The sequence below is a fragment of the Stylophora pistillata genome, chromosome 9 (assembly GCF_964205215.1).
Source record: "Stylophora pistillata chromosome 9, jaStyPist1.2, whole genome shotgun sequence".
NCBI lineage: Eukaryota > Metazoa > Cnidaria > Anthozoa > Scleractinia > Pocilloporidae > Stylophora > Stylophora pistillata.
Window position 1 is genome coordinate 22,098,574 of NC_142527.1, and position 14,303 is coordinate 22,112,876.

Sequence of the window (14,303 nt, forward strand, 5' to 3'; positions counted from 1 at the left end):
AGATAAAAAGTAAATACAAGTTCTAGGAGTGGTTATGATGAGATTTTTTGCTGTGGCCGGCAATTCTTGTTTAGTTATGAGTTGGTTGATCGTATTCTTGACGGAGTTTTGATTGCTGGCAGTGAGGTCTTTGTCGACTTTTTGATAAAAAGAGGAGTCAGAAAGTTGCCGCAAAGCTTCTTTTTGGTGGAGGTCGGTGCGCCAAACCACGGCTGAGCCGCCCTTATCGGCTGCTTTGATAACTATGTCTTTGCGTTTTCTCAAGACTTTTAAGAGCCGACCACTCTTCAGAAGAGAGATTAGAAAATTTGGTAATACGTTTGAAATTGAGTTTGTTGATATCGTGGCGGCACTTTTTGATAAAAAAGTCTAATGATGCGAATTGGCCCTCTGGGGGAGTCCATTTAGACTTTCGAGTCTGAAGTGTTTCGAAAGTGTCTTTGTTCGAGGTGTTGGAATCATCCCCTCTGTTGTGAAAAAGGCTTTTAATTGAACGCGACGAAGGAATTTTTCTACGTCTTGCTTAATTGAGCATTCGTCCGTTGTTTTAGAAATGGAAACGAAATTGAAGCCCTTACTGAGGACGGATTTTTCTGGATCGGAAAGTGAGAGGTTTTCTGGAATGGTAACTACAGTTTTGAGGTTTTCTGGTGATGAGTGGTTAGCGATTTGGGGACCGATAAGTTAGTCAAGTTTTTGGGTCTTAATTTGGTTCAAATGATTGAAAAGTTTTGAATTAGTTTCCTGAATTTTGGTGCGGATAGATTGTAATAAAACTGCTAGACAGATTTTGGAAAGTTCAGAGCGGCAATGTAGGATTTGTTCGGTGAGGTGAGTACGTTTTTGGCACATAGCTCTAATGTAGTTCACCCTCGAGAGGTTGTCAATAATGGAACACGATTTTCTGAATTTTGCCGTGGAAACTGAGAAATACTCAGTGATTATATGTTGTGCTTTCATTACGTGTTGCCCCATTTCTTTCGTCATTACCCAATTTAGTTTCTACCTCGATCGTCGATGCTAATGCGTTAATTTTTTTTTTCGGTGGGTGGCTGTCATAGCCAGCTGTTAATTGTTAATTAAAGGACAGTTCGATGTTAAATGAGGGCGTCAGCTTGTCGGAAGAACGGAACACATAATTTGGAGATGAATCAGGAACTTTATCCTGAAATTCTAATATGATGAGAAATATGAATTCCTATTCATTAAAAAGCACTTTAATCCAGAAGGCAATATTTCATTCCGCGACCGTGAAATAGTTGCTGAAAAAGTACCAGAAAGAATAGATAAATATTCTTAAAGAAAATAAACGTTAGATCTTATATTTTATCTCTGAAGTTAGACTTGCATACAGTATATGAAATTCTTCTATCCACTACGGAAGCTTCATAGCATGATACGCTTATAGATTAGAAGCTGAAATCTTAAGCAGTAGACCACTTTCATAAATGGCTGCCGGATTAATATTCTTGTTTAAATTTAAATCAGCCTCTCTGGCCTCATTCTCCAGTACAAAATTCAAAAGAAAACATTATCTCAAGCGAGGCCGAAAGGCTAATTTCAATTTAAACAAAAGGATATTAATCCGGCAGCCATTTTTTAAAGTGGTCAATAAAGCAACGATTTACAAGCTTTTAAAGCGTCCTTGAATCACCGTAGACATTAAGTCTCAAATTATACTGAATATGGCCAATTACTTTAAGGGAGTTTTCACATATGTCGTTAAGCTTTTAGCATGGCAGCGTGTAAGCTGGATGCCGGAGAGTGTTTTAGTGTGAAGCTCCCTATTTATTTACTTAAAGAACACTGTTTATTAGCCTTAAGGTTCTTGGAGGCTGAAAAGGCATTTATTTCATGCATTTTCGTCGTCGAGTTTTGTGCAAAGCATTACAAAAACAAAACACAACAAATGAGCAGAGGCGCGAACGGGCTTTTTAAAAAAGATGTAATAAAAATTCCACTGTCGATCGCTTCGGAGTGCTTCGCTTTAAAACGAAACATATGCTCTTTTCAACAGATTACGTAAAAGGTTCTGGTAGATTATGCATCTGAATGGCCCTTTAATTGAATCACAATAAACCACAAAGAGATCAAAGCGAAGAAATATCAAGCATCCGTATATACATTTGACCAATTAGAAATACCAAGTCCTCCAATTTGTCAAAATATCATTGATTTATTCAATTACCATCCAAAAACACGAGTTGGAGGTGTCCGGGTGATCGATTCAAAAATTTTCATTTAAGGCAATTTACTAAGTGTGATTGTCTACAACGACCACAAGATGAAATAAAAAAAAATCATTTAGGGCTGGATGCATCAATGTCTGCAGATTTTAAGACTTGTACCGAGATACAAGTTCACGTTATTTTCAGTTCGGGCGATTCTAGGTGAAAACACTCACTTTTTTCACGGTAAGTTGATAATTGGTTTTTTAATTTATATATCAATCTAGGTGAGACTACAAGTGCTAAAATACCACTCTGCAATTGCAGGTGGGAACAAACCGAACCTTTCTTGCTTCCACTTATCAAGAAGTTTACGTAACGAGGTTCAGGCGGGAAAAAATAAAATTCTTCTCCGACTTGCTTTAGTGAGAAAGAAGAAAAAATGATGATATATCTATGAACATTTGCTAGTATAATCGGAGAGTAAATGAAGATGGTCACTTATAACTTTCTCTGCACTAAGACAAGTGCGTGTTTTTTGTTTGTGCGTAGTTTCTGTTGTCACAAAACGGAACAGCTTTGAAATGAAGTACTTGCACGCCATACCGTAGATTCAAACTTCAGTGAAAAGATAAAAGGGATTACTTTGCGCTTTGTTTGAATATCATAAGCGGCGTTTGAAACGTTTTCGATTTTTTTCCTTTTTTTTTTTTTTTTTTGCCGGGCGTGACCATATTGTCAAACCTTGGAGCCTCAAACATTACGAAACTAGTACATATTCCCGATCAACGAGACGACCAATGAAAACGGCTGGCGAATAAGTCTGCCGATTTTCCCCCTTTATGATATCAACGTCGGGAACATAATTTTAAAATTAAAGCATGTAAGTCAAGGAAAAAATTACGCTAACTGTAACAGTATGTGGTTACACAATGCAAAAAGGGAGACCTTTCCAAAGTGCTTCAATCAGCGCGGAAAGGTATGGAAGTTTCTTTCCGTATGTTGAATCAAAAGCATTTTGTTTAATATTTGTTTATGATCTCAAAACAGTGGTTTTATGAATTTTAAAACATTTCTTTCAAAAGTGTTTCCATTTCAAATATGACCACCTGTCAAATATGCTTTTATCAACAGTATCTGAACAATAGGCAAGGAGCAAATTGTTTTAATGCCATTAAAAGGAAAGGCTGTTTTAAGTAATAACACGTTGCCATAAGTGAAATAAGGGACAGTAGCAGATTACGATTGGCCCCTTAAATTCATTTTTCGTCAATTCGTACTACCAACTACTGAGAGGACGCGTTAAGTTTGATTTTCTTAAGTGAAACTAAAGCAAATGTAATTGCACCCTCAGACTGGCGCGTCGGGCAATAACTCGACCACACTGGCTAGTGCATAAGTTATAATCCAGCTTTCCACACTGATAACGTTCCTTGGTTGACAGAATGGCGGCCATCGGAAATGTGTCCTTCCCCTATGACTCTGGAACAAGTAAGAGAAACATCAGCACGCCTGCTCCAGAACAGTGCTTTAGCACAGTTCCCAGCCAAATCATAGTTACGATACATGTTTTCACACTCTTTGCTTCCTTGATGGGAAATTCTCTCCTTATCATAGCGTTCGTGAGAATGAAAGAAAAACTCTTGCTGGTGATCGCTAGTATGGCAGCATCTGACCTTCTGACGGCAGTCTTTCTACTCCCACGCTCCATAGCAAACGGAATTATTGGGTCCGCTGCTTTCCTTGTTCATGGAAGTGGAGGCGCATTGTTGTGCAAGATGTGCAGTTTCTTAAGCGACATGTCACTGTCTGTATCTACTTTGAGCATGGTTGTTATCGCCATTGAGCGCTTCGTTGCAGTGGTATATCCCCTTCAATATAAAAGTACCTCTAGAGCAAGACGCCGCCTTGTCATCGCCTCAACATGGATTATGGCTGCAGCATTTCACTCGCCGTATTTTTATACTCACCGACTTATCAGGGTTCCTATGAATGGCTATGATATTCAAGTCTGTGGATCGAGCTGGGAACCAGCTTTCAATGATAAGTCAGCACATCATCGATACAGTATCTTTCTATATACAACCGTGTTGATTCTACCTCTGCTTGCAATTTCTATTTTGTACATAATGGTGGCTTTTCGTCTTCGAAAGGACAAAATGAGTTCATGTCGAAGCGAGAACGGAGCAAGACGGAACCGAAGACGCACCCGGATTTTCCTTATGATGGCTATTTCAACTATTACAGCATTTCTTATCTGTTGGACGCTCCCCATCACTGTAACCTTCATTAAACTTTTTTCACTTTGGTCGGTTCCAGGGTGCAACAAAAGCTTTACGACAGTTTCCTACATCTCGTACGTTTTTTCGAGTTGCTACTGTGCAGTTAACCCATGGCTTTGCTTTTTGCTTATTCCCCAGTTTTCAAAAGAACTGAAATCAATGATGCGTACAGGGAAAACATTTGAATGTTGCACAAAGAAGAGTAAGAGATATGGTAAAAAGTACAGGAGATCGCGGAAGTATGAAACAAGCGACGTCGTGCATCGATTAGAGAGCTGTGATAAGTCAACCAGTCACGTTAGCGAAGACCAAATTTAAGAAAGTCACGAGTGGCTTGATTTGATTCAGTTGTTAATTTTCTGTTTACCTCTCCTCAGCGCATTTCTAGGAAAGGCAAACATATATAATTTGCATATATCAACAAAGTTGAAATGGTAAATTGGCCACCGTAACGATTACAAAAGCTGACGTTTCGAGCGTTAGCCCTTCGTCGGAGCGAATAGAGGAATTGTGGGTTGTGTGTGCTTTTAAAGCCAGAAAATGGAGCTACGTTTTTAGCCTATATAGGCTATATGTTTGCGAAAAGTAGGCAAGCATATAGCCCACTTTACCGGCTGCATAAGCGATTGGGATATTGCATCAATTACAAGCGTGAGGTGTTTCTTCCTCAGGATGCGATCTCAAGGTGAAAGCCTCGATGTACAACAACAACAACAACAATTTAACATTTATATAGCGCAAACTACTATATAGATAATCAGTCGCGCTTTACAATCAGTTAAGGTGAGATCGGACGTCAGAATTCATCAGACGCACTATACAGCCACTTCAGTCCATGTATTGATCTCACCTTCCCTCCCAATTTACCCTAGATTAAACACTACACAAAGATAGACCACAACACCGGGCACTACGAGCCCTACTCTTTTCGAAGAGTGTGTGGGTTCTTTAACGTCCCACAATTTTTATCACATATAAGGGCTTGTTAGACGGGACCTCCATTTATCGTCCCTATCCGAGAAGACTAGAAAGTCTAACCATTTGCAGATATTATTACAAAGGCAGTACTTTCTTCTCAGTTATTGAAAGACCCTGAGTGTTGGTCCGGCCGGAGTCGAACTCTCGACCTCCCGCACAACAGTCCAGCGCTATACCAATTGAGCTAACCGGGAGGCGGTTACAAGAGCCTGGACACAATTTTTACCTTTATTCCACCATTCAGCTGGGCGATGATGTGGCTGATGGGGACCCACCTTACGCTGAGCATTCTTGAGACCTGAAAAGTAACCCTAACCCATTTCCTTCTTTCGGCTTGTTTAACGGCGAAAGGGTTTGTTAGTTTCATTTAAACTGAATCCGATTTATCGCCGCTCACCTTTATTCAACAGCTTTGCAAGTTAACTAGAACGTAAATGAAATTTTTAGTATTAAGGCTCGCTTTTGAGGGGATTGTAGTTACATGTAGGTTTTTGGTTTTTTAGTAGAGTGGAACGACTGAGAAAATTTATAAATTCTTTTAAAACTCTCGTGATGCCATGGGTCAGTTTATTGAACGTTAACATTTTTTATCAACTCCTCCAGTTTCAAACTGAACCTTGAAACTCTCCCAATACTCTTCCAATTAAACAAGATATTAACGTATCTCAAATTTTGGCCAGTTAACTTCGTCGTAAACAAGAAAAAAGTTTCAGCGTTTCGTGCTTCTTTCTTAAAAACGAATGATAGACGAACTCTTTCCTAAAAAAAATTGCGCCCCATCTTGACATTAAAATCAGCATCATTATAATGCTTTTTAGCACAAGAAATCCAATAAAGAACATAAAAAAATCGAAAAAAGTTGCAAATAGTAACTTGATACAGGCAACTGGAAAAATAAAGGTTTTTCAGTTTTAAAAAATAGATCAAGTACCTGTCAGTATCGCGGTTTAATAGCCCATTTTCGAATTACCCTTGGCCTCTTTTTCAAAACGAGGCCTGGTGCTCAACCATTCTTGTGAAAATGAGTTTAATTTGCATGTAAATGAAACCTTATAATCATATGAAAGGATGAGCATGCACCAGGACTCGTTTTGAAAATGAGGCCAAGGGTAATTCGGGAATAGGCTATTCAACTCCATTGCATTGTTATTATTCTCCCTGATGATGCTAGTTTGAATGATTGTTTTACAGAGTTCATTAGAGGGTTTTACATGCTAATCACCAAAAGAGTCTTTCTTTCGGAAAATGGTTAAAAATTCATAGCACCTATCTTTCTTTAAAGTGTAAGAAGAAGAGGCCCTAGCAAAGATGGAAATGAATTACTAGGTACACGATTTTATTGAAAAAGAACATAGATATTCAGATGAAGACGTGTTTGACGCGTTTGAAAGTGGGGGATGGACCATGGTTCGAGCCATTAACTCTGGAGGAGGCAAAGGCTACGATGTTAAAGATTACTTAGCGAGTGTACACATCCTCTACACGTCATCGAAAGGTTACATCGATCGATTTTATTCAGGTTGTATTAATTATTTCAAAAGGCGTTCAGATTTAATTTGTACATTAGGGTGGAGTTTCAGGTAAGATTTGGACATAGGAAATGAGTTCCAGAAGTAGAGGCTAATGTTTACTGCGGAAAGGGATTTCAATTTCCTTCCCTTACCATATGAGGAACCTCGACTTATACCATCAGGGATAATTTGAAGAGTGATGAAGAACCATGAATTCTTGGCATGACAAGTCACCTCTTTCAAAACAAGCATGTTAATCTCCGTTACTGCCAATGAGAAAAGCTGACGTGTTAAGTATTCACCTCTCAGCAAATGACTTCATTTTGATAAAAGAAAAAATTGGTATCAAACAATATTTTTTCTGTATAGGCGTGCGTCGCTTATTTAGAGGGAAACAATGTGTTATCGTTAGCCATTCAGCAAAAATATCGAAGAGCTGTTGATCATCTCCTATTTCCTATACAAATAGAGTAATTATTGTTTTCTCTGACTGAGAGAAAATAGTTTATCTAACTTTCCAAAATATTCACATGAGTTGTTATTGATTTTGAGCAAGAAATACATTCTCCTGTCGTGATTTCGATGAGATAATAGAGAGATTTAGCACCGCGTTTACTTGAAACGTTAATGGCAAGAATGACCACGTGACTTTGTTTTTCCCGCCATTTCTTTACGTTTGCCGGTTGTGCCTTGCCGTTTCTGCGTGAAAGCAGCCTGTTTCGCTTTTGTCGTGTATGTAATATTTTCTTCACTTTTTCTCTCACAGAGTAGAAGTTAATTTCCGGAAAAAGGGCGCCAAAACTATTCCTTGTAAGTTAAACAAGGCGGCCTTCAAATCCACCATGATGTGACCTCCCGCGAAGCTAAAGCAGTAAGGTCGCGCTATTTTACGTGAAACTTGAAGGGGCAAGTTGACGTTTTCCTTTTCACGCAAACGCTGCATTAAATCTCTCTAATGATTAGACCTTGCGGTAAGTTATATTCCAATCTATTGATCTAGTTTTGATGATAATGAAGAAAGTAAATTGCTCTTGTCAAAATTGATGTCTATATGAAGTTGCTACTAATTTTGAATAAGAAATACATAATTATATCTTATTAAACGTTTTATTGTGTAGTATCGCTGAGTATTTTTGCGAGTTGTGCCGTATTTTGACAAGCCCGTAGGGCGAGTCAAAATACAAATAACGCTCTCGCTCCGACGAAGGGCTAACGCTCGAAACGTCAGCTTTTGTAATCGTTACGGTGGCCAATTTACCATTTCAACTTTGTTTATATATCCAAATTATTTCGTTACTCCCACCGACGCAGCCCCAAACAGTTTCTTTCGAAACTATCAGCCTTTATTCTGACTCTTCGTCGTCGGAAATATGATTCAAATTGTCCGGGAATTTTTTTTTTTCGTAATTACAATCCAATTCTTCGCTTGCGCGATGCGAGAAAACCTGTTTAACCGGTACTCTAGGGTACAAAATACCGCGTGATATTTTTACTCGTCTTTGGCGTTATTTGTACTCGTCTAGGTGTAGTTGGATAATAAATTCTCATATCGAGTCAGTTTGCTAGACATAACGTCTCGTAGTCACGTTCGACGCACTAAAAACTACTATAAAACGAATACAAGAATTGTAAAAACGTGTAAAATGGTATATAAAAAGTCACTTGTAAAAATGTAGCGGAATTCCAACTCGATTTCGATCAATTATGAGTATTTTAAACATGGCGGAGTACTACTGATGAGGATCGTAATTGATCGAAATCGAGTTGGAATTCCGCTACATTTTTACAAGTGACTTTTTATATACCATTTTACACGTTTTTACAATTCTTGTATTCGTTTTATAGTAGTTTTTAGTGCGTCGAACGTGACTACGAGACGTTATGTCTAGCAAACTGACTCAATTATCGAACACGTTCCTGGCCTCGGCCCACAAAATTTCATCACAATTCTCATATCGTAAATTAGATAAGATGATAATTAGACCTTGCAGTGAGTCATATTCCAATTTGTTTTAAAATTCATTTACTCTTCTCATATTTTTGATACCTCCTAGTTTCGTTTTTGGATTTATTACATTTCGAATTCTCGACCAGAAAAAGAACTCTTAATTTTTTTTTTTTTAATTTTAAGTCGTTTTACACCTCTTTTACTATATTTGTAAACAACTTCTAGTCTCACCCGCGGCAATGAATTTTTAATCAGATACCTCTTTCCGAGGGCACTAGCTCTTTAAAAGACAATACTTGGGCAGACAGCTTATCCGACGAGAACAAACACCTTTACCGTGTCTCTTCAAAGAAAAACTATGACGACGACTTCATTCGACGAAACACTCGCCGACCTACCGAAACTACTTCTGCTACCGAAACAAAGGACACCGCAACTCCTACGACTACAGCAACCATACCGTACATAAAAGGCATGTCTGAGAACATCTCGCGCATCTTACAACCGTTCAATATCCGCGTCGCTCCACAAACCCATCACCACACTACGTCAGTTACTAACCAACGTTAAAGACAAGGACCAACCGTGGAACAGACAAGGAGCGATTTATTAGATCAATTGCTACAATTGCCAAGCCTCCTACATTGGTGAGACTGGCAGAAACCTCGCAAAAAGGCTGACTGAACACAGACGGGCGACGAGGAAAGGTGATTTCAGCAATCACATTGCTGAACATCATCGACTTATGAACCACAATATTGACTGGGACTCTGCGCAATGTCTAACCTACAGCACTAACTACTTTCAACGACTGACTCTGGAAAGCTGGTTTACTAGAACAGACTCCCCTAAACAGGAGTCAACTACTACCGACTCCATACAAACGACTCATTCACGACAGTAACATTACAAATGAACTGAACAGAACGACCTAACTTTACCGAAGGATCGAAACAGACCAATCACGACCGACTTACGCCAAGTGAGTCTTACAGCCAATAACATCACGGCAAAACTGACCAATCCTTTTACACGAACTGTACTAAGAACATTCTACTGACAACAACTATTCACTTGACTCTGATGATGACTTCCGCACAGGTTGTCGAAACATCAGTCACCACCACCGACAACAGTCCTTCTCAGGACTACACTCACCCGGACGATCACACTACACATTCACATGTTACCCCCGGGTTCAAACCATTCACCGCACGACAGTAGGTTCATCGGACTATGTGTGACAGGTTTCCTACCTACTGCTAGGATGAGCAACGTCAAAAGCGTCATGTGAGTTATTACACTGATCAAATCACTTACACCAGTGACGCAGATTCTTGGGGTTTTATCGTCCCATGTTCACGACAAATACCAAAACATTTTCCTTAATTTTACGACTGAGCTCAAAGTTGACCATGCTTGGTATTCTGGGCACGAATTGTCTCAGTTGTTTCTCAGTTTTAGAATTCCATTACACAGTAGTAGAACTATACGGCTAATTTCGCCATCATTTATCTTATATATTTAGTAAATAATTGCTAGCTAGGTGCATTTCGAATGGAATTTATTAAGATTTCCACGCCCCGTTAGCATTCGTCAAATGTATTCTATTCAATCATCATTCAAATCTGAGAGAAATAAGATCACCTATTGCAACCAAACTAAACCAGATTCAATTCTACATCACATAAGCAAAGTGTTGCCAAGGCCTTACCAAAGATTAAACATTTCATCAGAATTTAAAAAATGGCCGAGGCAAAATTTGATAATCTTTTAAAATACTGTAGAGAATTTTTAGCATGCACTAATAAGCTACCACCAAGAAGCAGTCAGACCAAGTATTATCCTAGTACACCGTTCCTTCGGCGGTGAAAACCCAATATACGGACTTCGGATTCTCGAATCGTATAAACACAAATTGGTATAGTTTGTTGTATTTTGTTCTATTTTATTCGATCTGAAATAAAGACAATATATACAGGAACTTAAATATAATAGGTTAATCTTAAATGAGCGAAACTTATCTGATAATCAATAAACACTAACTTCCAAGTATTCCTAATGCACAGGATCTAAATTGGTGTCTGCATGCGAGATAATGTTCTGTTTAACAAGCATATAACAGAAAACTCTAAATCCATTTCTTACAAACAATCGAGAAAAGAGAAACTTAATCACTAACTTCGGGACGAGACTCCAAAGTAAACCTTGAATTCAGTAATAAATACATAAAACGGGTAAGCCATAAACGGGTAAGCCAAAATCACAACTGCACGTTCCACGTGTAGAATAAATTGCCAAGGTTCTACGTTACAAATCATATTCTATTTCGGGTTAAACAAAACGACATTGATCAGCTAATTGTCAATCATATTACAATAGTAAAGGTTACGCAATACTATTTAAAGTCACTGAAAGAACACCTACAATGATAATTTCGACCGAAGTAGGATGCACATTACAAAAAAGCTTAACCGCAGCCAAATTTTTATCAATTTATAAATTATACCAAATGCAAGTTGTAAATGATCATCAAGTCGTGCAGACTAAGTACTTTTCCTCCAAATGTCGGAAAACCAAAAATTTACAAATCCCAACGGTTAAATATAATCAGAGCGAAATAATATTGTCGGAAACAGGATAATTAATATTGTAACGAGTCAAATTATCTGCAGGAAATCGAGTGTCACAATCTATCCGCTCCGATAAATCAGTTTGTTTATCTTTGTTGGGAAGAACTTTATAGCCAATCAACTTACGTTTTGATCAAGGTGTGTTCATGAGATAAGAAAATCATTGTGAGTAGTTTTTAGTCGGCCAGAGACTTCGCGTAACGTTGTTCTGTCTGCTTTTTTGAGCAATAAATTCTGGAAGAAAACAGTGACAGTGTGGGCTCCTCGCTAATTCCCCACAATATATAGCCACAAGGTAATGAAAAATTATTATAAAAACACACAAAATATTATAGTAATTGTTTTAGTCTCGTATCTCAGGATTGGCTGTTAAGACGGCTTGTGTAAATAAGAAAATTATGAATCGTGCAGAAGCAAAGTCAATTCAAATCCCACATTGCTATTAAAAATCGCTTAAATCTAATCAAGCTAAACTATTTAGCAAAACCAGAAAATATGGTCATTGTAACTATAATAGCCTGATCCAATCTGAAATCTAAATATACTGAGATACCTACTTATGACACTTATGGACAAGTAAAATGAATCAGTTACTTAATGAAAGGTACTGAGAAGCTCTTTGCTTCCTTTGTGAAGGAAATTTGAAACTGTTCGGAAAAAGACGAAAGCCCCCCCACCCCCCCTCCCCCCGCCCGAAGTCTCCGTCTTCCCCCTCCCGAAGTCTCTTGTCTTTGCTTTGTTTTGCAGTTTTTTGCACTTCATGTAGAATTCAAAAAAGATTTTTTGACTAGTTAAACTGTTTCTTCAAGAATGTTACCATATCTCTCGATAAAACTGATTTATGAGCAAAGGTACTTATTTCTTGTACGTGTGCATAATAGGTGTACATCATGAACCAAACACTTGATTCTTATAGTTCAGTCTCTCGTTGACTCCCTTTAGAAATGTTGCTGAATTGTGACCGTAAACTTGCCAAACTCTCTTGTAAACGATAGTTCCTTAGATAGACCAGACAAACGATTGGATTAACAGTGCAGTTAGCAGTCGCCATCATAAGCGCGACTTGAGACAGCATATACCTTATCTTGCAATCAATGTTTTCAAGTTTCCTTGGGGCAAACAGGTGAAAGAATTGAATAATGTTGAAAGGACCCCAGCACAGTGCAAAGGCAATGACAATCGTCGCTGCTATCTTGAGCATTCTGAGTTCTTTTGCTTCGCTTCTTCTTTTGGAAGCATCCTTGCTGGGGCGATGTATTATGAGTTTGTCTTTGTTTAAGAAGAGGCAGCAAACCATTACGCTATACAAGACGGTAATCAACGTGAAGGGCAAAATGACAACCACCACGAACTGGGCAGTGTAAAAGCGGGTGTGCGTGATTTCGTGGTTGAATGCTGGTTCCCAGTTGTGTGAGCAGCTTCCTGAACTCGTCAATCTATATGTGTAGAAGTATGGTGAGTGAATCCCCATCGCTATGATCCACACCATCAAAATGGCGTAGAGACGTGCTTTGGAAGAGAGTTGACGAATTCTGAATGGAAAAACGATAGCTAGAAACCGTTCCATGGTAATCATGACCAAGGAATGTGTTGACACCGCAATGGACATGTCGGTGAAGAAGTTGGAGATCTTACAAAGAAAAGAACCCATAGCTCCGTGGATGAGGAATACGTTTTGTGACAATCCTGTAACGGTTTGGATTATTAAACGCGGAATCAGAAAAACAGGAAAAAAGAGATCTGAAGCAGCCATACTGATAATGAACACGTTTGTTGCTTTCTTCACAGAATTTGATCTGAAGAAAACGAGTATGAGAAGGCTGTTTCCGAGCAGAGAAACCAGCGCAATAGCACTGTATACCAGTATTTTGATGGTAGATTCTCCTTCAATGTTTACGTCTCCTATGCATTGGGAAGTATTATTCATTTTGAAGTGTGGAGATCTAAACGTCCAAATCAAAATGATGTTCGAGAAACTTTTCAGTGTCTTTAATACTGGTACTGCGTTCAAGATGTTAATTTTAAACCTGATCTTTTATCAATTTAAATGGATTTGCGAAAATGAGGATCAAAAAGCAATTAAGAGGCCCTTAAGTAGTATTGTTTTTCAGAAGTGACGTCTCAGGAAGTTTTTCTAGTTTGCAGCAAGTTTTAAAAGCTGCAGAAAGTTACAAGATTGTTCATAAAACTGAATCAAGGCTTTCAAAACTTTAGCGAGTAAATTGGCAAAAATGTGAGTTTCTCGTTCAATAGCATGCTTTTAATTTTGTTGGAGAGCTTCAATATATGTTTCGCTTAAGGCACAAGAATTTGGTTTATAATAGATTATAGGGGTAAGAAATAACTTAAATGGCTAAATGCGGATAGCAAAAAGATATGGCATTTAAAGTTTTAAATGTCACTCTGTCAAGCATTTTAAGAGTCTACAATGGTAGAAGGCAAGTGTTCGAGTAAAGACTCAAGTTGTGTTAGCACGATATTATTTCAAAAATTACGTACTTACTTACGTAAAGCTTTGAGCACGCTCATCAATTAACTTGGCGCGTGAGTACGTCTGCCATACGTTTCGGGATAAATGACACTGTTTACGCCCAGCCATTATGTTCCCAAGTGATTGAATCAGGAGCCACTTCTTGTCGGTATTCTACGATGGATTGCAATTAAGTGTAAATGAGGATTTTAAAAGCCCTATAGATCCCTTTTTCGTTTATTTGCAGCTTCAACTTAAATTTATCTCAAAAAATAGATCTAAAATATTACCTTCACGATCAACTTTATTACAA

General features: G+C 38.3%; 2 protein-coding genes across 2 annotated transcripts; one reads left to right on the forward strand and one right to left on the reverse strand.

Annotated features, from left to right (window-relative positions):
• Positions 1–2,258: 2,258 nt before the first annotated feature.
• Positions 2,259–8,491, forward strand: LOC148723822 (QRFP-like peptide receptor). The gene is made up of 2 exons (XM_088733676.1): positions 2,259–2,414; positions 3,523–8,491. Exon 2 carries the CDS (start codon positions 3,614–3,616, stop codon positions 4,766–4,768), a length of 1,155 nt encoding a protein of 384 aa, XP_088589802.1. The 5' UTR covers positions 2,259–2,414; positions 3,523–3,613; the 3' UTR covers positions 4,769–8,491.
• Positions 8,492–10,811: 2,320 nt separating this feature from the next.
• Positions 10,812–13,516, reverse strand: LOC111337353 (QRFP-like peptide receptor). The gene has a single exon (XM_022943635.2). It carries the CDS (start codon positions 13,445–13,447, stop codon positions 12,431–12,433), a length of 1,017 nt encoding a protein of 338 aa, XP_022799370.2. The 5' UTR covers positions 13,448–13,516; the 3' UTR covers positions 10,812–12,430.
• Between the last annotated feature and the right edge of the window lie 787 nt (positions 13,517–14,303).

Excerpts from the sequence above, each read along its gene's own strand:
- LOC111337353 (XM_022943635.2), bottom strand. The coding sequence starts at position 13,447 with ATGAATAATACTTCCCAATGCATAGGAGACGTAAACATTGAAGGAGAA.
- LOC148723822 (XM_088733676.1), top strand. The coding sequence starts at position 3,614 with ATGGCGGCCATCGGAAATGTGTCCTTCCCCTATGACTCTGGAACAAGT.